This window comes from Panthera uncia, chromosome A2 (assembly GCF_023721935.1).
Source record: "Panthera uncia isolate 11264 chromosome A2, Puncia_PCG_1.0, whole genome shotgun sequence".
Taxonomy (NCBI): Eukaryota; Metazoa; Chordata; class Mammalia; order Carnivora; family Felidae; genus Panthera; species Panthera uncia.
This window is the reverse complement of record NC_064816.1, coordinates 74,149,899-74,171,573: the sequence shown is the minus strand read 5'-3', so window position 1 is coordinate 74,171,573 and position 21,675 is coordinate 74,149,899. Positions and strand designations below refer to the sequence as shown.

At 41.8% G+C, this 21,675-nt stretch overlaps 3 protein-coding genes across 6 annotated transcripts in view; 2 read left to right on the top strand and 1 right to left on the bottom strand.

The window, feature by feature from the left end:
* The window catches only part of PRKAR2B (protein kinase cAMP-dependent type II regulatory subunit beta), a 100,960-nt gene extending 92,757 nt beyond the window's left edge, over window positions 1-8,203 (top strand). For both annotated transcript variants that reach the window (XM_049642784.1, XM_049642783.1), the window contains 4 exons: window positions 642-716; window positions 3,821-3,886; window positions 4,020-4,158; window positions 7,278-8,203. In XM_049642784.1, coding sequence (XP_049498741.1) covers window positions 642-716; window positions 3,821-3,886; window positions 4,020-4,158; window positions 7,278-7,411 — 414 coding nt within the window. In that variant the 3' untranslated portion in view covers window positions 7,412-8,203. The remainder of the gene's footprint in view (window positions 1-641; window positions 717-3,820; window positions 3,887-4,019; window positions 4,159-7,277) is intronic.
* On the bottom strand, window positions 5,777-18,375 carry LOC125930762 (basic proline-rich protein-like). The gene is made up of 2 exons (XM_049642788.1): window positions 17,816-18,375; window positions 5,777-6,178 (listed from the first exon to the last, which is right to left on the bottom strand). The coding sequence occupies exons 1-2, from the start codon at window positions 18,151-18,153 to the stop codon at window positions 6,121-6,123; spliced, it is 396 nt and encodes a 131-aa protein (XP_049498745.1). The 5' UTR covers window positions 18,154-18,375; the 3' UTR covers window positions 5,777-6,120.
* The window catches only part of HBP1 (HMG-box transcription factor 1), a 30,482-nt gene continuing 25,888 nt past the window's right edge, over window positions 17,082-21,675 (top strand). The window contains exon 1 of one of the 3 annotated variants that reach the window (XM_049642777.1): window positions 17,082-17,464. In XM_049642777.1, coding sequence (XP_049498734.1) covers window positions 17,450-17,464 — 15 coding nt within the window. In that variant the 5' untranslated portion in view covers window positions 17,082-17,449. Of the gene's footprint in view, window positions 17,767-21,675 lie in introns of all 3 variants that reach the window. The other 2 variants (XM_049642776.1, XM_049642775.1) reach the window with 2 other exon arrangements.

Here is a 21,675-nt window from a genome sequence, read left to right as displayed (position 1 = left end):
TATGCCCTAAGATGTCTAATAGATATCGCAAACCTAGTGCATCCTCGACCTCCTCCCCCATGCCTTCCCCATCTTACTGCACCTTGGCCAGAAGCCTTGGGATTCATACTGACTCTTGTACTGAAATCTCCTTCGGCTGGGTTGTCAATACATGCCTGGTAGAGGTTCTGGCTGCATGACAGAATGTGTATGAGGCAGCTGTTAATATGTAGCAGCATCTCTTTTAAATGAAAGGAGATCAGGGGCTGGAAATCCAGATGCCTTCAGATTTGGACAAGTAACATAAAGGAGAAAACGAAGCCAGGATGGGATTTGGGTCAAGCTGGACGACAAGTGCTCCAGCTAAAGATCAGCAGCTAGTCTCCCACAGCTTGTAGCTGGTGCCATGTGCAAATGTGGGCCGGGTGTTGTGAGTCTCCTTCCTGATTTTTCAAGAGAAGCTGAAAATTAAGATTTTTATGAGAAATCTATTTTAAAATGCTGGCAGTTCATTAATCCAACACACACACACACACACACACACACACACACACACACACACTGCTGGGTTTATTTGGCTTAAAGGCTACCAGTTTTTAACTTCTGAAATAGGATTACCCAGATCATCTGCGTGATATTATCTTTTTTTTTTTTTTTTTAAGGTTTCTGAACGCCTGAAAGTGGTAGATGTCATAGGCACCAAAGTATACAACGATGGAGAACAAATCATTGCTCAGGTATAGTCCTTTTTAGGTAGTTCACCTTAGGGTTATATTCCGAAAGGTTCTTAACATGTGGCAGATCTTGACCAATTTTTCATATGTGTCTATAATTAGTATGCAGTGATGGATTAAATGATTATTAGTTCCACCAAATGACCTGTTAAAAGTGGTTTAATTTATAGCCATTAAGCTATCTGAATATTTTTATTTATATAATTAAGTCCCGATGAACATGTATTAAATCATCACATGGATTTCTGGATAATTTTATTATTTGTACGTGACATGAAATTCAAATATATCTAAACAATAAGATGTTGTTAATGATCAGAAAAAACAGGTGGGTATTCCTCGAGATAGTAAGGACCCAGTAGGTGCACTGGGAGTTATTGCAGAGTTTTGCACGATGAGTTCATGATGAGACCTCCTGGGGCTGCTCCCTGATAAAATTAATCAAGAAGGGAACACACTGCACCCTGTACTTTTTAGGTTTCCAGGCACTAAATTGGGGCCAATGTGCTGTTTAACCCCTAAAGCTTTTCTAAGATCCCAGTTGTAACCTTGGTTACAATAGAGCTGCGGAGAAGTAGGATTTATGAAAACAGTTGAAGTTCACAGACACAGCTACAGATCTTGTATTAACTTGTATTTCCTAGTTACAGTTTTGAAGTATTGAGTGAATGATTTAAACAGATTTTAAAAGATTCTGTAATATTTGTATCCAGATATTGATACCATATTATAATCTTTATCTAAAATATTGTCTCTTCTGGGGTGCCTGGCTGGTTCAGTCAGTAGACCATGGGACTCTTGATCTCAGGGTCGTGAATTTGGGCCCCACGTTGGGCACGGAGTCTACTTTAAAAAAATAAAAAATAAAGAATACTGTCTCTTGATATATGTGAAACAAGATTCAAGGTCTGTGAGACTTGAGGAAAGAATAATTTTTTAGAAGGAAAATAAGTAAATCGCTCTCTCTCTCCTATCATACATATGCATGTATACACAGATTAGTCAGGGATTGGAGAGAAGTGGAGTCAAATTAGAGAACAAGGCGAAGGTTCTACAAAGGTGAAAAATAACAAAGTACAGAGCACTTTTGAAATGACTTTTTTAGCCTTTTATTTTGTAATAATTACAGATTTGTGGTAAGTTGCAAAAGTCAGAGAGGTCTCATGCCCTTCTCCCCCACTGTCTGACGGTGCGTCTTGTATCACTACAGTTCAATGTCACACCTAAGGAACTGACAGTGGTACGATCCATAGACCCTGTTTCACCACTTTTACATCGTTTTGAGCGCACTTTTCTTTTTTCTTTTCTTTTCTTTTCTTTTCTTTTCTTTTCTTTTCTTTTCTTTTTTGTTTTAGAGAGAGTGCGCACAAGTTGGGGAGTGGCTCAGAGGGGGAGAGAGAGAGAGAGAGAGAGAGAGAGAGAGAGAGAGAGAGAGAGAGAGAATATCCCAAGCAGGACCAATGTGGGGCTCGATCCCACCCCTGAGATCATGAACTGAGCCGAAATCAAGAGTTGGAGGCTCAACCAACAGAACCACCCAGGTGCCCGTAGAACACGTTTTTTTTAAAAAAATGCCTAGGGGCACCTGGGTGGCTCTGTAGGTTGAGCATCTGACTTCGGCTCAGGTCATGATCTCACGGTTTGTAGGTTCGAGCCCTGCGTTGGGTTCTATGCTGACGGCTTGGGGCCTGGAGCCTGCTTTGGATTCTGTGTCTCCCTCTCTCTCTGCCCCTCCCTCGCTCACACTCTGTCTCTCAAAAAATGAATAAACGTTAAAAAAATTAAAAAAAAAAAATGCCTGGCTGGCTCAGTCGGTAGAGTGTGCGATTCTTGATCTTGGGGGTTGTGAGTTCAAGTCCCATACTGAGTGTAGAGATTAGTTAAAAATAAAATGTTAAAAAAAAGTAACACAGTAGTCTCTAGACCTATTTTTATTTAAAATACTTGAAAATTTAACATGAAGCTCTGATGAGAGATTATATATTATACTTAGGGTTTACTAAAGATCTTTGTAGATATTAGTTGTCTTTTAAGTGTTTATAAAACATTCATGTCTATATTACATAAACCTAGACAAAAATGTGTAAGCTGATACTGTATTTCTTACATTTTATGTACTAAGGAATTTCGAAAAACCAAAGTTTCTCTAGAATCACTTTGAGAGGCTCAGAAAAGTCAGGATCTGTTATTTTCTGTATTACACTATTTAAATAGGAAGGTATCATCAGAAATCAATACCCAGTTCACTCAAAACCCCAAAGCAGGAAAAAGCAGGTGTGTAGTTAGAAATGGCAACACTTTCAGAAGCCTTTTTTAGGCTCCCCCCCCCCCCCAGGTGGTGTGGAATGTGGCTAAAGATGACAGGGCCAACGTGGATTGCTTCCTGATGAGCCTGGTTGCTTTCTCCTCTTTGAGAGTTTCTCCCCTTTGGGCCACTGGTGCTAATTGCTTGTTATCAGAGGGTGATGCAGGGTGTGCATCTGAGTGCTTCTCCCAGAGCGGTAGGAGCGGCCGGCAGAGCGGCAGAGCGGGAGGTACTACTAGGAAATGGTGCTGCCATTTCTCTCTCTCTCTCTCTCTCTCTTTTTTTATGTTTATTTATTTTGAGAGGGTGGGGGAGGGGCATAGAGGGAGGGAGAGAATCCCAAACGGGATCCACATGGTCAGCACAGAGCCTCACAAGAGACTCGATCCCACAAACTGTGAGATTATGATCTGAGCCAGAACCAAGTCGGATGCACACTTAAGTGACTGAGCCACCCAGGCGCCCCCAGTGCTGCCATTTCTGACTGTGGACGTGGTCATCCAGGCTGGAGTTGGGGCCAAATTTTTACTTCAGCATTTGCCATGGTTTTGTTTTGTTTTGTTTTGTTTTGTTTTTTGGCTAGTTTTAGCAAGAAAGGCTGTGGTAGGAAGTTTATTAATTTTACAAATGAGCTCATTACTTGTGGTTGTCGAGGACAGCCTTTCAATTTAGACAGAGTCTGTTCCTATGGAGCTTCACTTGTCCGGCACAATCATCTTCACTTTTCGGGGCTTGAGAGGCAAGGGGATTATTGTCACCCGAATTTGCATTTTTACCCTCGGTGCTTGTTTCTTTCTTACAGGGAGATCTGGCAGATTCTTTTTTCATTGTAGAATCTGGTGAAGTGAAAATCACTATGAAAAGGAAGGTAAGTGTTGGCAAGTCCCAAACACCCATGGGGAGCAAGGAACACCATAGGTTTTCTTTCTGATGCTTTAGACTAAGGTTAGCTCGGTTTTCATAAGCTGAGTCAAAGCGCATGCTCTTACTTCCCTTGTCAGGGCAAATCCGAGGTGGAAGAGAATGGCGCAGTAGAAATTGCTCGGTGTTCCCGGGGACAGTACTTTGGAGAACTTGCTCTGGTCACTAACAAACCCCGAGCAGCTTCGGCGCACGCCATCGGGACCGTCAAATGTTTAGGTAGGAGTCACAGCACTGTATGTGCTCCTCCGGGTGGAAGCTATTCCGTCTGCCTTTTATGTATTCATGTTGCTGTACTGATGGTCTTACTGGGTTCACACGTTTCACAGTCCCCACTAGAGAGAACAAAGTAAGGACTCATTGCATTATGAAATCGATTTGTGGGAGGCCCTTGTTTTTTTTTTTTTAATTAAAATATTAAAAAAATTTTTTTGATGTTTATTTTTGAGAGAGAGAGAGAGAGAGAGTGTGGGGGAGGGATAGAGAGAGAGGGAGACACAGAATCCGAAGCAGGCTCCAGGGGCCTCGAACCCACAAACCGTAAGATCATGACCTGAGCTGAAGTTTGGTGCTGAGCCACTCAGGCACCCCTAAAATAATTCTTTTTAAAAAAATGGTTTAATTTTGAGAGAGCGAGAGCATGCACCCACGGGGTGGGGGAAGTGGGGGAGAGGGAGGGGAGAGAGAATCCCAAGCAGGTTTCACACTGTCAACTCAGAGCCTGTTGGGGGGCTCGATCTCATAAACTGAGATCATGACCTGAGCCGAAGTCACGAGTCAGATGCTTAACTGACTGAGCCACCCAGGCACCCCGCCCTTAGTTTTTTCTTTAAAATTTTTCACGTACCTATTTTCTCCTGTTTTCTTCTTTCATATAGGTGTGAAATGGCATCTTGTTTTAGTAAAGAATTCTGAGTATGGAGTTTTATGTCTAGTTTTTCAAATAAAGTTTGTGTTCCTCAAAAAAAAAAGCCAGAATAGTATTTTTATAGCATACATTAAGGTCTCTGGGCAAAGCTGGAAGCTCTTTGGGAGTACTTCCTCGTCCTGGTCCCAGGAAACCATGGTTTCAGGTTTGTCAGAATGCAGCAAAATCTTCTTTATTGTTCAACTTCTTATTTCCTAGCAGCAGAGATGCTGTCCTCAAATGGAAGACGTCTGTCTGTATCTGAGATCCATATATGAGAAAGCGCTTACTTTAATGGTGAAAAATGGAATTCAGGAGTCCATGTAGATGATATTTTAAGAAAAATTGATTCAACAGTAATTAGCCACTCTGTGTTCTTATTCACGGTTCAGTAGAATAAACTTGGCTTCAGTGTTCTTTTTTTTATGTTTATTTTGAGAGAGAGAGAGAGACAGAGACAGAGTGTGAGTGGGGGGAGGGGCAGAGAGAGAAGGAGACACAGGATCTGAAGCAGGGTCTAGGCTCTGAGCTGTCAGCACAGAGCCCAACGCAGGGCTCGAACTTAACAAACCATGAGTTCATGACCTCAGCCGAAGTCAGATGCTTAACCGACTGAGCCACCCAGGCACCCCAGCTTTAGTGTTCTTAAGATCTGAGGGTCCCTTCAGAATCAACTTCCTAGAGGAACCCCTTTTTAAAGGGCTCAAGTGTTACACCTGGATGAAAAAGAAGGTAGTGAGAAACTGACAGGTAATTTTCCTGAGTATAGACATTAGTGAGAAAGAGTAAAGGTGAAGTGAAGTGAGTGAAATCCCATTATTTTTTTCCTATAACAGATTTATTCACATTAAAGAAAATTTGAGAAATACAGAGAAGTAGGAAAATCCCTTGCCACCACTACCAACCCCCAGTGATTTCCACATCCTCATATAATTCCTCATCTTTTTTATTTGCATGGGTTTTCTATTTTTAAAGTGTTGTAAACCGTTGTTTTTCATTTACTGTACCTTACGCTCCTATTTTATTTCTCATTTTATCAAATTGTAACATTCTGTTAGGTAAACATCCACATTATGAATTAATTGGTCTCCACTGGCGATTTTGGGGGTTTGGGCTCCATATTTTTTCGGGGGGGAGCAGGTTTTGTGTCTGTGCGCACAGACTACTTTTCCATGTATAGGATTTTTCCTTAGAAATGGTTCTCGGGAGTAGGCTTTCTTTTTACAGAGTTCACTGTATACTCCCAGCCCTCTTGACCTGTGCTGATGTACGTGCTACTGGCAGTGCAAGAGTGTCCACTCCCTCCGCTCTTGTGAACAATGTCCCTTGTACCTTTGCAAATTTGAAAGGCAAAAGAAAAAAGTTTTAATAAAAATTTGCACTTCTACAGTAGAGAGTGTGATCATAGTTTCTACGAGTATATTATAAATTGAGTTTTTAAAAATGCATGAGACAGACCAGGAAAGTGACATACAGCATATACTTACAAGTGGAGAAGAGCATTCTGGCTGCTGTTTTGAATTGGCTAGGCGATAGTATAAGAGAGTAAACGTTACACAAGGTAACACCAGGTCTTTACAGCATAGCGTCGTAAGTAAGCCCCGAGAAGGAAGAACAGTAGAAGAAAAAAAGGCCTTGCCACCTTTGAGGAGAGTTCATGTTACTGAGGTGGTGAACTATTTTTTAGGGGGGCCTGGGTGGCTCAGTCGGTTAAGTGTCTGACTCTTAATTTCGGCTCAGGTCAAGATCTCACAGTTTGTGAGTGTGACCCCCACATCGGGCTCTGCACTGACAGCATGGAGCCTTTTGGGATTCTCTGTCTGCCTCTCTCTCTGCCCCTTGCTCTCACTCACTCTCTCAAAAATAAACTTTAAAAAACAACAACAACAGGTTTTTAGAATTACCAGACTTCGCCATTATAGTCCCTTGTTTTTTTCTTACCCGAGACCAGGAGCCTCCCAGCAACCTAGCATTGCACAATCCCATTGTCAAGGGAACACTGGCTGTTTATTTTCTGAAGTGGAACATTTTTATCCTTGTGCCCTTTTCTTATATTTGATATTTATCTAAAAATACCATTGCAGCGTCACCTGGGTGGCTAAGTCGGTTAAGAGTCTGACTTTGACTTGGGTCATATCTTACAGTTCATGGGTTCAAGTCCTGCTGACAGCTCAGAGCCTGGAGCCTGCTTCAGATTCTGTGTCTCCCTCTCCCTCTCCCTCTGCCCTTCCCCTGCTCATGCTCCATCTCTCTCCTTCCCTCTCTCTCTCTCCCTCTCCCTCTCTCTCTCTCAAAATAAAACATTAAAAAAAATAAAAATAACCATTGCATTCCTGACACATGCAGAATGGGTATCCTAAATGACTTTGAAATTTTTCAGATTTGCAAAGAATGTTACATTTCTTTTTCTTCTCTCCTCTCCTTCTCTTAGCCATGGATGTGCAAGCATTTGAAAGGCTTTTGGGACCTTGCATGGAAATTATGAAAAGGAACATTGCCACTTACGAAGAACAATTAGTTGCCCTGTTTGGAACTAACATGGATATTGTTGAACCCACTGCATGAAGCAAAAGTATGGAACAAGACCTATAGTGACAAAATTACACAGTAGTGGTTAGTCCACTGAGAATGTGTTTGTGTAGATGCCAAGCATTTTCTGTGATTTCAGGTTTTTTCCTTTTTTTACATTTACAACGTATCAGTAAGCGGAGTAGTGATTTAATACTCTATAGGCTTTAACATCACTTTCTAAAGAATAGATCAAAACAATATTGACATACTGATGAAATGACTTTGTACTCCACAAAATTATGATCTCAGTGAGAGGTTTATTCAAATGATTGTAATATATTGAAAGTATCTGTGTGCAAGAAGATAATTGAAGGGTGTTACCATGGGCAACATGTGTTCATGTGGACTCTCTCGGATTGCTGTGTTAGTGACTATGCCCATGTAAAAGGGAACTTGGCAGTGAACCATGCTCTACAGCATGGCATCACATTCTTTTTACAACTCGCTATATATATAGTAAGTACAATTTTAATCATTTTTGTTTTCAAGTTTTTCTGGCTTGATAAGTTATGTGCTGGCCTTGGACTATGGCATAAAACATCATATGCAATTTTAAAACCTTTTATATTTTTGCAATAAAGTACGTTTTGACTTCTTTGGCCTAACGTCAGTAACCTACATGTTCCAGTGGTTTTAAGGACGGGCAATGTAGTCATTATGATAATAGGGAAGAGTCTTTTTTAGAGGAGAGATCATTAACACAGTTTCCTCATAAAACATATATCTACTTCCTTTTTTCATTGTATAGTTCTCTGTACTCTTAAAAAATTTGAGTTCGACATTTAATGTCACAGTTTTTTTTAAAGCTATTTAAACTTGTCTTATAGAAGCTGAAGATACTACATATGTTAAGGGGGGGGGGGGAACTGTCCTATACCAAAAATATTTTGGAGTCCTTATCTACACGCCCACAGGATATTTCTCAGTTCTTCACTAGGCATACATAACACAGTCCTCTGCAGACATCTGTTCCCTTGGGTTTCCTTTATGGTGGTAGAAATAAATTTTTATAAACCATACATAAAGATAAAAGGAATTTCTGCCCAGTCCAGATGTACCATTAGACCTTGCCATTTGCATTAACGTAGACTCAAATGTGCAGGATGAACTCAGTTGTATAAATTTTCATTGATAATTGATATGCTTATTATTCTGCTATATAAGATGAATTAAATTCCACTCAACCAAAGCAGTATTATTCTTAATGTGATTTCTAGGCCCACGTGACCACAGTGTTTGGAGAGCTTAATTCTAACCAGTTGTTCACTTTTAAATGAGCAATTTCATTTTGGGGAAACAGGTTTTTAAAAAACATATACCTGGGTAAAAATATTCTGTGGCTGTTATAGTGTGGTGTTATTAGAGAATGTTTATGGTCTGATATAATGAAAATATGGCTAAAATAGGTTCATTGGGTCATGTATATGTAAACAATATGTAAAGTATAACTTCAACCCCATTTTAGAACACTGTTTAACGATTTTGCAAACCTTCATGTAGGAAGAGAGCTTACTACATGAAGATGACTTCTTTTCTATTTCAGATTTTATTTTAAAAGTCATGTCTGTTAGACAAGAAAAAAAAAAAAAACGCAAAGAACCCACCCAAATTCCTGGTTCATCATTCTGTATTCTTTATCCACTTTTTCAAGATACCTTGTTGCATAAGCTGATTGTTAACTGTTCATGGAATAGCAAACAAATGCCTGTTTAATAGAGAATTCTGACCAAGGCTGTAAATGCCAGTTACATTATTTTCAGTATTGTTGGTTATATTTAAATTTACCTTATAATAAAGCACACTTTTATAATAAAATGTTTTTAATGAAGTTTTTTTTTTTGTTTTGTTTGTTTGTTTTTCACTAATTTCTTTACTGGTACTTCCGTCGTGCATACTGCACTATGTGAAAGCCTGACTGAGATGTGGCCAATGGGAAAACTGCCCCCCCCCCCCCTCCCCACCGCCCCGGGCGTAATGCGACCAGGAAACATGGCTCTTTATAGCAATAGGTTTTTCACAAATTTTAACTATCAGTCATATGTGATATAAACATATAAACAATTATGGTCTGCTGCAGACCATTGGGCCATTTTGGTTAACGAAATAAACCTGGCTAATAGGGAATTTATATGTCAAAGTGTCTAATTAAAATACCTTAAGTTTCACTTGTGGATGTGGATGTCATTATTCAGTCACCAGCCAAGGTATTTTACTACTTGGAAATTCTCTGTTGAAGTTTCATTCAAGGATCCAGCATGTGCAACTAAGAAATACTCTGGAAGAACATTCTGTTAACACAAGTGCTTCTCCCTGTTTGTTTTATGGTGTGTGTTTTCTGCATGTCATGATGAACTAGGGCTTGGTGCATATATTTTTGCAAACGCTACCTGTGATACACGTTGGGTGAATGTATTTGGCTTACTGTTAGGAGTGGACCATTTAAGGTGTGTAGAAATGTGCAGGGGAGCCACAGGACACGAAGTGAAGGACTCTGGACTTTATTGAAATATGTAAGATTAAGTGCTGAGTCCTTTCTAAAGCATCTTGAAGATACTGATCTAGTTTTCTTAATTTTCTCAAGAAATGTTATATTTTCTTTTAATTTTTTTTAATGTTTATTTATTTTTGAGAGAGAGACAGAGAGAGACAGCATGAGGGAGACACACAGTCCAAAGCAGGCTCCAGGCTCTGAGCTGTCAGCACAGAGCCATACTCGGGGCTCGAACTCACCAGCTGTGAGATCATGACCTGAGTCCACCCACGTTGGACACTTAACCGGCTGAGCCACCCGGGCACCCCAGGAAATGGTATACTTATAACAAGGACTAGATGACCTTTGGCACTTAAAGTTAACCATGTGTAATCCCAGAGGGGTAAGTAATACATCTGGATAAGCCATGGCTTTGTTAAATGACTGAAGAAGGAATTCTAAAATCTAAATAAAATGTTAGTACCTAAGGGAGAAATGGAATTCTTAACACATAAGGGAGAAATAGAATAATCAAGAATGCTGGCTTCTGAAATTAAGAGAGTATGAAGTACATACAGCCTGATGTTGAATATCAGAAATAATTTTGACCCAAACAGATTGGAATAGGAGACCACCTTACCTCTTCCAGGATGTTTTTAAAGGCAGCAAAACTGGTTGGGCAACTGAAACTCTATGGTTGTTAGTCTTAACAGGTACTTTAAAAAAAAAAAAAAAAAAAAAAAAAAAAAAAACCTTAAAAGTATAACGAGTTATGGAAGCATAAACAGTAAAGTATACCAGGTATTTGCAGAAGTCTTGTGTGCCCAACAATAACTATGGGAGCTTAAATCAATTCAGTCTGTGTAAGTGAGGAGAATCAGTGACTTTGCCCAAATCAGTTACCTGGTGAGTCCATAGCGGAACTCCCAGACAGCTGGCATCTCTTGGTTTCCTGTGCAATTCTTGGTCTCCTAGGCTTTCCTATATTGAACCTATGGAGAAATTTGCATCAAATTTGCAGCACAGGTGTAGTACGATGCTTGAGAGGAAAACTTTATTTGACCAACAGATCTGGGTTTTTCTGTTCTTTTTTTATGCTGTAAATACATAAAGCCTAAAATTGCTAGGAAATCCTGAAGATGCATGTAACATTTACATTTAGGAAAACATGATGTATGCTGTGGAAGGAACTGTCTGCACCATCAAAAAGTATCCAAAAAAGGACACTTACTAGGTAGGTGGCTTCTCTACATTGTGGTTTAACCACAACCTGAGCATTGCCATCACACCCCCCTCCCCAAACCCCCCAAGACATACTGCAAAATGTATATACGTGAAATGTGTTAGTATCAATTAGAACGGAGTTGTTATAGTAAGTAAATGAAATTTTACTCTTAACTGCAAAAACGGAAAATGAGTTTTTTTTTTTTTCCAGAGGCCAGCAAAAGCTTAAAGTGTGAGCTGGAAATGGACTCAGATGACAAAAGCAATAACCTAGAAGTGAAACTCTTTTAAGTGTTTTCTGTTCAACATCCAAAAAAAAAAAAAAAAAGTTCAAGTAGAACCCTTGAGTTTATGAGCAGTAACTATGGTCAAAAATCTTGGATAAAGTTGCTTCTGATTGCTGGTTTTCCATCTTTGTCCTAATTGGAAACCCACCTAGATCCCGCTGAGGAGCGAGAGGAGAAACATGTCTCCCCAGAACGCCACAGCCTCTGTTAGGCCTCTCCTTTCCAGATGCCTCTATTCTTGAAATGTATACAAATGTCATGTTTTAAAGCCAAGCAATTATTTTAGGAGAGATGCTCACTACAGAGACCTCTTTGGCAAATCTTTTTCTTGTAATTGGTCCTTAAATTAGCTGAACTTAAATAGCTTCCACATGTTTATTACTACAGCATGTTGTGATAGGCTGCGTAACTTGAAGGAACAGAAGTAGATAAGACAAATTTTGTATGCCTACGTGTGACTGGCACGGAGGGAGTCGGAATGAGTGGGAATTGCACTTATCTTGTAAGCAGATGAGACCTGGCCTCTTATAATAACGATGCATGTGTAGAGCAAGGACACAGCACACAGAAGCTTGTTCAGTCAGTGTTCAAAACCACGCAGGGCATACAGTGTAACACATAATCTGCTATACTAAGATTTGTGCTACTTGTTTCTTCCTAACTTCTCGTTCCCTGGTTCAGCAGGCATCTACTGATTGAGAGCTCAGACAGCAAGATGCATATGAGATAGTGGCGGGGGAAGGAGGAGGTGATGTACATGTTGGAGGGTGACCAATGGAAGCAAAAATATGAAGTGTGGCACAGTGTGATAAGACTTGTGGTTTTAATTGCTTCTTATCGGGCTTGCCTCTAAAACGAGGTTCTTACGACTGGCAACAAAAAGAAAACACATAGATGAGGGCCTAGGGTAACAGACATGAGGAGAAAATACATGGGAGTTTTGTGTTAGTTCAGATAACAAGAATGATCTCAAACACATGAGAAGTCATTTGAAAGACAAAAACCTTCATATTTCTGCTTCTAAATTTTATAAATAGGAAGTAGGATTAAGTTGAAATTGTTGTTGCCTTCTCTAAATGTTCACATTCTCATTAAAACCAAATTGGACAACTTAACAAGAACTGAGGGCAACTGAGGCCACAAAGGGTAGTCTCCTGTGTCCTGAAGACACTCAAGTTTATTTTTCTTGACTTGGATCTCCTAAACCCCACACAGGTTCAGCAGTTTTACCTAAATTTCTTGCCTGTACGGCAGCTCATTATCTAAAGTTGCATCCATTCTTTTCTCCTCCCAGTTCCCAAGTCCATTCTTTCCAACATTCCCCGCCTCAGCAATAGCACTGACATACCATCAATACTCACCCACAAGTCCTATCCAGCCTAGAAACCCAACAATCATTTTTTTAAGAAGATTTTAGGTAATCTCTACACCCAACCTGGGGCTTAAACCCACAACGCTGAGATCAAGAATCGCATGCTCTACCGATTGAGCCATGTTGTGTTGTCTCCTCCCAACCAACCTCCCCCCCCCACCCCGTCCCAGCCAACAATCATTCTTTAGTTCTCCTTTTCTCCTTAGTTCTTCCTCCTAAAGGCGATAGTGTTGAGACATTCACTTACACTGAAGAAAGGTCTTGCTTTGTGGTCATCTGAGTATAATTTAAACTCATAGTTGAATCAAGAATTACAAGCACAACAGACATACTACTCCTTTCTAAAATGGCACTCATAGGCTCCCAGGCATTTCCTTACAATTTGAGTGTACCTGAGTACATGGAATTATAAAATTCTTCTTTTTTTTTTTTTTTTTATTTTTTTTTTTTTTTTGAGAGAAAGAAAGCTCACATATTGGGGGAGGAGGAAAGAATCTTAAGCAGGCTCCACGCTCAGCATAGAGCCCAACGTGGAACTTGATCCCATGACCCTGGGATCATGACATGAGCCGAAATCAAGAGTTAGATGCTCAACCGACTGAGCTACCCAGGCACCCCTAAAATTAATTTGTTTTAGTGTACAGTGGATATGGAAGGCTATTTCTAAGAGTTTAAATAATCTACCAAGAGAGAAACTATCTGAAAATTTGGGGCACTATTTTAGATCATACATGTGTTCCACTTCCTAGTTTTAGTACAGATGGTCCCATGTGGTTTGACTCACAATTTTTTGACTATATGATGGTGCAAAAGCAATGTGCACTCAGTAGAAACTGTACTTTGAATTCTGATCTTTTCGCAGGCTAGCAGTGTGCAGGGAGATCCTCTCTCATGACCCTGGGTAGGGCAGCCAGCCACAGCTCCCAGTCACCCACATCTGGTTATGAGGGTCCACAAACCATACAGTAACAGCCATTCTGTTTCTCACTTTTAGGACAGTATTCAATAAAATGCATGAGATAGTCAACACTTGATTATAAAATAGCCTTGGTGGGAGGTGATTTTGCTCAACTGTCGATTCATGTAAGTGTTTTGAGCCTTCTAAATGTTCATTTCCTTTTTAACAATTTGAACAGCGATATTCTCAATATGTAAACAATGCCCTGTACTTGAACTTAATCTTTCTTAGTCCAGCAAAGTAGTCATTGGTGTGCCAAATGTAGTCGAATTGAGGCAAATACATTGTTAAATTCTTAAATTAGGTAGTAAAGTAGTACTACTACCTTATAATACTACTTTAGGTAGTAAAGTTATGGTTAAAGGTAGTGAAAAAAAAAAGATAAATCTTCTTAACAAATCAGCACTTCATGTTTTTTTTTATGAAAACAAGTATTTTACAAACTGCTAGAAATACATTTTGATTTTAAATGACAACTTCTTGGCATAGTTTATTATGTGTTCTTTAATTGTATCTGTTTTAGTGAAAGAGTAGAATTTACATATATTTTCAAGATCTTACTAGTTTTTTTACTTTGATCTTTATTCTGGGTTATGAGTTGGTTGGTTTTATTAGTCACCAAGAATTAATGATGATGTTCCTGTTAAATATATATGAGGTACTACTGTGGTCATTTAGCTTCCCAGGAAAGTCAAAAGACAGAACTAATTATTCACTTTAAAGGTGTAGAGATTTTTTTTTAAGTAGGCTTCATGCTCAGTGGAGAGCCCAACACTGGGCTTGAACTCATGACCCTGAGATCAAGACCTGAGCTGAGAGATCCAGAGTTGGACATTTAACTGACTGAGTCCTGCAGATGCCCCAGAGCTGTAGAGATTCTAATACTGATATTTAATCAGTTGTGACTGAAATGTCAGAATTTTAGTCCCCAGTGACTTAGACAAAAATGAAAGTATGTGAAAATATTTCAATCTTTGTAGGCTCATCAATTGGCAAAGTGGTCAGCAAATAATAGGAACTAAGTATTTCTGCATGAGTGAATGAAAAAAAAAACTTTACAGGACTATTAAAAGGTACTTATTTATAATAATGTAAAAAATCTTGATCTGAAGTTGAAATTATTCTTCCCATCACTGTGTTCACCGATAAAAACATCTCCAGTAAAGCTTTTGGTAAGAACTTTCAGATAGAAAACCATTTATTTATTTAATTTATTTTGAGAGAGAGACAGAAAGCACAAGCAGGGGAGGGGCAGAGAGAATCCCAAGCAAGCTCAGTTCTGAGCACTGAGCAAAATGCTAGGCTCAGTCTCACAAACCACAAGATCATGACCTGAGCTGAAATCAACAGTCTTAACCAACTGAGCCACTTAACCAACTGAGCCACCCAGGTGCCCCATTGGATAGAAAACCTTTTAAAATAAGGTAAGGTTCAGCTAAAAACAGACCTCATGGTTTATGCAACGAATAGGGGTAAGGAGTGGCTCAGGCTTCTCAAAGCTCGTTTTTGGGGGAAGGAAAGCTGATTTTCAGTTTCCTTGTGGGAGTAAGACATAAATACTTCAAATTTTAATTTTAAACGATTAGGTAAATTCCACGATTTCTCTTTTTGTCAAAAAATGAAATACTGCAGAGGTACAGCAACCCTCCACTGCAAGGAGAAAAAAAGGAAGAAAAAAGAAAAAGGCAGGGTCACAGTCTAGTTCTTTTTTGGATCCCTCTATTATCTCTGAAAGATAATAAGTTCAAACCCTGTCCTTTCTTCTCAGTGAAAAATTTAGGTGTTTTGCTGGCCCTCAATTATTTTTAGGAAAAAAAGTTACTATTTGTGAATACAAGAACATAAATCTTTGATCATAGGGTAGACAGAACTATTTTAAAATAATTTCATTTCAAGGCTTCCAACAGGGAACCCCTAAAAGAACTGTAAAACTTTTTTCACCATGAGAATTATTTGGGATTTCTTGATTCATTGTGGCTTTCAGGCAGATTTAAAAATTCGAGAAATGCAGGGTGCCTGGGTGGCTCAGTTGGTTAAACTTCTGACTTCAGATCAGGTCATGATCTTGTGGTTTGTGACTTGGAGCCCCATATTGGGCTTTGTGCTGAGAGCTCTGAGTCTGGAGCCTGCTTTGGACTCTGTGTCTCCCTCTCTCTGCCCCACCCCCTCCCCTCTTCTTTCTCTCAAGAATAAACATTAAAAAATTAAAAAAAAAAAAAACTTCAAGAAATGTAGGGGGGGTAGTGTTTAAAGGAATAATCAGTTACGGTTAAGGGCTCTTTTCAGTGGTTTGACTTTATAGATTTCTAACTAATGTAAGTTTTCCTCTTAATTCTAAGCATGCATACAGTGATCTAAAGATATAAAACCTGAAGCATAGCTTAAATGATTAAACACTAAAAGTTCAAAGAAAAAAAAACTTAATAATGCCTTTTGAATGTTAATGGTAAAAACAATTATAGACTCCGTGGACTGTGATGGCCAGCCATGTTTAAAGTGAAGTTGACTATAAAGCCAGGGAAGCCATCCTCCTCTGGTGAGTCAGAGTATTAGTAACTTAAGGAGGAACTCCTAGTGGCAACGAAGTGGAAAGACATTTTTCTTTCATCAATGGGAAGTCGTCTGGAGGAAAACACTGGTTAACAAAAATTTACCAGGGAAACTTGGATGATTCACAAATTAGGTTTAGGTCACACGTTACGCCTCTATTACCTTAACGAGCAAGCTGGTCAACATGGAAAATACCGCTTTGGGTTGCCTCAATTTCTAAGTCAATAGTAATCGTCCACCCCCTTACAGCTTTATAAATTCTCCAGACCCTGAACTTTTCTCTGTTAGTCCCCAAGCCTTTCAGTGCCTGGCATACAGCCAGCATTCAACAAATCTTGGGTGAACTGATCAGAGCTGGCAAAGAAACCCTCTCAAGTTGCTCTCAGGGGGGTGGCCAGGAAAGGGTCGTGATAAAGAAATTCTAGTTCTTCCCATTGGAGCCCGATACCACCTTTATTATCCCCATAATGCCTGGGGCTGTGATTTGTGGGTGGCTTGGTCCCTCGCGAGGCTGCACTGCTTCCGCCTGTGCAGTCATCTCCTTCCCCTCGCACTAAAACAATACCTTGGCCTCCTGCCAAACTTTGAGCAGTGAGCGACTCTGCCTGTTTATGGCCCGAAATGGGTGCTGCGAGAGACTGGGGCTCTCCGAGTGCTAGGAGAGGCCCAGAGGAAGAGAAGAGGCCGAAGCTTTAAAACACTCGCTTCCTCCGCCCCCTCCCTTTTGTCCCAGACACCAAAACAAACGAGCTGATACACGTGTCCCTATGACTCTTGTTTACTATCAAGACAGCGCTGTGCACGCCCTTCTGGGATACGTAGTCCAACTAGTTTCTCTCGCCTGCAGTTTCCCAGAAGAACAGAGCAAGGCTGAGACTACGAATCCCACAATCCATTTCGGGGGCAAAGTTTGGCTTAGGTCCCCGAAGTCTCGGCAGCAATCCAATCCGAAGCGCTCACTCTAGTGATTGACACGCCGTCTTCTCCAGTAAACACAACACAAAAGTCAATACAAGCCCGCCTCCCGAGACGGACCACGGTATTACCCAATGGGAAAGGGGAATGTTCGAATGGCAGTTCCGTGGACCAATAAGAGGGCGAAAGAGCGGGGCGAAGGCTCAGCCCCCGGGGGGTTGAGGGAGGGGGAAGACGAAGCTTGAAAGACTTGGTAATGGCGACGGGTTTGGTAAGTAGGAAAGTTTCGGTGGAGGAATGAGAGAGGCGACGGGAGTAGTAAGGCGCGCCAGGGAGACCGGCGGCAGTCGGAGAGGGGATATACAAGCGGCTGGCGGTGTTGTCGTGTCCAGGGCGGCCCGCGCCGAGGCTGCCCTCACTCCGCGGCTGGTTTGTTGTCTTTCAGTTCGGGAAGGGGTGGGGGTGGGGAAGGGAGGGGCAGGATCCCGAGGGGACCGGGCGGCCGGGCGAGCTCTGGTCCGCGCTCCTCTTGTGCGAAGGGCTGCCCTCACAGTGGAAGCAATTAACCGTCCGGTAACTGCCCGCGGCGAACCCACCGGACCGGCACCTCCCGCGAGCTCACCTGGGCTTCGCGGCGGCGCGGCCCGAGGGGGGTCTCTGGGGCGGGGGCTGGGAGGAGTCGGCGAGGTCCGCGCTGTGGGCCCAGTTGCGCGGTGGGTGGCCCGGCCGGGTGCGGAGATGGGGCGGGCCTGGGCGGGGGAAGGGGCCGACGCGGCGCCGGGGCTGCCCAGGAAAGTTTGACTTCAACTCCGCGAGTGTGGGCGGAGGGTCGGAGGTTGGTCCCGAGTGGGTGGCCGGCCGGGGGTGGGGGACCCCAATGAGGCGCCGCCTCCACGGGGGGCCGAGAGGGGCTCGGGCCGAGCTGGGAAGCTCGCGGAGCCGCTGGGCCCCGGGGCTCATTGTTACGCATTTCGAATGAATGGGCTCCGAGGCGCCTGCGCGGTGCGGCTGAGCTGAGGGGAAAAACAAGCCTGGAGTCCAGGCTGCGGTCACATGATGGGGGGAGGGGAGGGGAAGGCCATGAATGGCGAAAGAAGGTGGGGGATGGACTTGGCGTGAACCGGGAGGCGCTGCCTCTGTGACCGAGAGCCCAGGCTTGGCAGGCGATTCCAGTCTCCGCCTTCCAACCTATGCTGCTGCCCCAGGCAGATTAAAACAAAACAAAAAAGAATCCGGGCGAAATCGACAGTGGGGGCCGGGTTTTTGTAGCTTCCTTAAGCCCTGCACTCTGTCTAGGGGATTTCACTCAAGCTGTGCGTTCTACACTGCCTAAGAGTTCGTTCTTCAGGAGTTTTCACCAAGAATCGTTTTTAAAAGCAGCACTGACGACAAGGCAGTACTCCAGTCTTTAGCTCAGGCTGCCACTTAGGCTAAGACCGGAGGAGGGTGGTAGGGAGTTGGGTCTGCTAGGAAGTGTTGGGAGTCCTACCATCAATTCCCGACGAAGTGCCGTAGATTTATTTCCCACTAACGAGCAGTAACGGATGACTCCCAACAGTGGTTTTGAATTAAAATTGCCTTTTAAGAATTAGAATACTTTTAACATTTGTAAATACTTTTCTGTTGCTTAACTATTGATAATGATCTACACTTGTAATGTATTCCTAGTACTTTCATTCCCCCCCCCCCTTTTTTTTTTTTTTTTTTTTTTTTTGCTATTGTCTTTTGTTTTAGCTTGCTAACAAGGATGTTGGGGTAGTCTGTTCGGTGTCCTAGACTAAGCTACAGTAGCTTATCCCTCGGTACTTGTGGGTGTGTGGGAGGGTATGTTCCGAGACCCCCTGTGGATGCCTGAAACGAGGGAAAGCACTGAACCCTATACATGCTGTTTTTTCTTATGAGGGTTTATAAATTAGTGAGGTATTAATACTAGCTAATAAGAGAACAAATATAACAATACACTGTAATAAAAGTTGTGTGAATGTGGTCTTTCTCAAAATACCTTATTGTCCTGTACTCACTCTTCTTGTGATGATGTGAGCTGATAAAATGCCTGTGTGGTGAGATGATGTGAGGTGCATGACCTAGGCATTGTGACTTAGTTTGGCTGCTATTGACCTTCTGACTGTAGGTCAGAAGGAAGATTGTTTCCAGACTCGGTTGACCTTGGGTAACTGAAATCACAAGAGTGAAACCTCGAATAGGGGGAAACTACTGTAATCCATTTTAAATACCTCAGTTCTTCACTTTAGAGATATAAGTTAATTGCAATTACCTTCTCTTCATCCCCGCCCACCTTAGAATTTGAGCTTGGTATGGAAGTCTTTTCCGATTAGGGAAGGACATACAGAAACGCATTCTGCGATATCCTTGCGGGTGGAAAGGATAAAGATTCAGGGAAGAATAGGCATTTGAAAGTAGGAGTCTAATCTCTGTTGGGTCAGTGCCTTTTCTCTCTTTTCTCAGTTCTTTTCGAAAAGAAGGTAGTCACATTCAGTCGTCAGAGTGCTGTTTTCCTCATCCATAAGAATAACTTTGTTCACAGAGCTGTTTTGAGGTTTTTATGAAGTCAGAGGAAGTATGTCAAATGCTCTGTACGTAGTAGATTGGCATTTGTAAAACCTAATTTCCTTCTTGTCCATTCACGGAGATTTAGCTATTTCTGGTCCTTTCCACTTGTCCTGTTTCTAAGATTTTGTGGATATTTATTTACCAAAGGTTACAAAACAAAGGCAATGAGACCCTTCCCATCCCCACCCGATAAAAATTTGTAATATTGGACATGACATTTCAAAGCACAGCTGCTGGAGAATTTTACTCTTCCCTTTTGAGAATCTCTGGTCTAGTTGCCGAGTTAAGTCAAAATACAAGGCAAGCTATGTCAAATCCTATAATACCAGAGCAGTATGCAAAAGCATGAATGAACAATAGGGTTAGCTCTACCAGGAGATATTTGAAAGAGGAGCTTGTTTATCAAAATGAATGTCTAATTGGTGTAATTTATGTGGGGGAGAATTTTTGAGTATGGAGTCTTCTGGTATTCTTTTACTGTATCAGGGGCCTTGCTTCCCCCAAATAGTTTGATGGAGAAAAGTCTGAGACAAAAATTTACATTGGTATAGGGATTTGAATTTTGTTTTCATGTATTTTATTCTTAAAGTTTATTTATTTGTTTATTTTTTGAGAGAGTGCATGTGTGTTCAACCAGGAGAGGGAGCAGAGAGAGAAGGAGAGAGAATCCCAAGCAGGCGCCCTACTGTCGGCACAGAGCCTGACGTGGGGCTCAATCCCATGAACCATGAGGTTATGACCTGAGCTGAAACCAGGAGTCTGACGCTTAACTGACTTAGCCACCCAGGCACCTGTTTTCATGTACATTGTTTAATTCTCCCAGTAGCCCAATGAGATCAGTGTAGGGGCTGGGAGGCCGCCTTTAAGCGGCCAGCCCCACAGTACATGGCAAGCAAGAGGGAACCTGCAGTTTGTTAACTTAGCTCTAGACTCCCATTTACCATGCAGTAGACTTGCAGAAGCACCACTTCCATTATCTCAAGACCAAACTTTCTCTTTTTTAATGTTTATTTTAGAGAGGGGGGAGTGGGGAGGGGCAGAGAGAAAGAGGATCAGAAACAGGCCCTGAGCTAACAGCAGACAGCCTGATGTGGGACTGGAACTCAGGAACCGTGACATGACCTGACCGAAGTCAGTTGACTGAACTTTTGATAGCCTTGAGTCATGAAAGGTGCAGACGCAGGGAATGCAAATTCAGTAATTAATTGGTCCCTTTTGTTATTGATGAGTAGCTCTGTTTTGAAATTGAAATATCCTTTCCCAGCTTCCTGTAAGGAATATTGTGAGGGGATGTTGTTAGAGAGCTAGGACTAGCGGCTAGAGAAATGGTAGAGGTTGCAGAAGGTGTTAGTGTGCTGCACATGGTGAGTGGGGACAGTGCAGGGCCTGCTGATGGGGAGGAGAAAATCCATCCTGGAAGGAGGAGAAAGCCAGAAAGCTGTGCAAAGGGAAGGGGAGCACAAGACGGATGCTCCCTGGGGCCCAGAGCAGCTCTGCTGCACACACTGGAGATGGCTCTGAGGAGATACACGTGTGTAGTGTGACCTCTGAACTTCCTGATCAAGGTAAAATGAGAACATGTTCAAGTTGAAGACTGCAGCTGGGGCTGGCCTGCAGATCACATCCTCATGTGAAGCATAGTGCAGCAGCTGTTCGTAAGGAGTTTGAGTCATCATAAGATAGGTTTAGTTGTGCCGTGTACACTTAGGAAGTTGGAAAAGTTTCTATGAGAAGACTTCAGATCTGCCATCCAAACTTAATATTCGCTGTCCAGAGAACTCAGAATGACTAGTTCCTCTCATGTCTTGGGCATTACTCAGTAAGGAATCTGCACGGATACTACCAGTTTTCTGAGAACTCTTGCAAAGGAAGCTGGGAGCAGGTGGCTGACAGACAAATTAAAAATGTGAA

What these genes read in the sequence shown, in the direction of transcription:
- LOC125930762 (XM_049642788.1), bottom strand. Translation starts at nt 18,153, where the DNA reads ATGAGCCCCGGGGCCCAGCGGCTCCGCGAGCTTCCCAGCTCGGCCCGA. An exon ending in CGCGCCGCCGCGAAGCCCAG is followed by an intron (nt 6,179 to 17,815) that starts GTGAGCTCGCGG and finishes AAATTTGCAAAG; the next exon opens with GTACAAGGGACATTGTTCAC.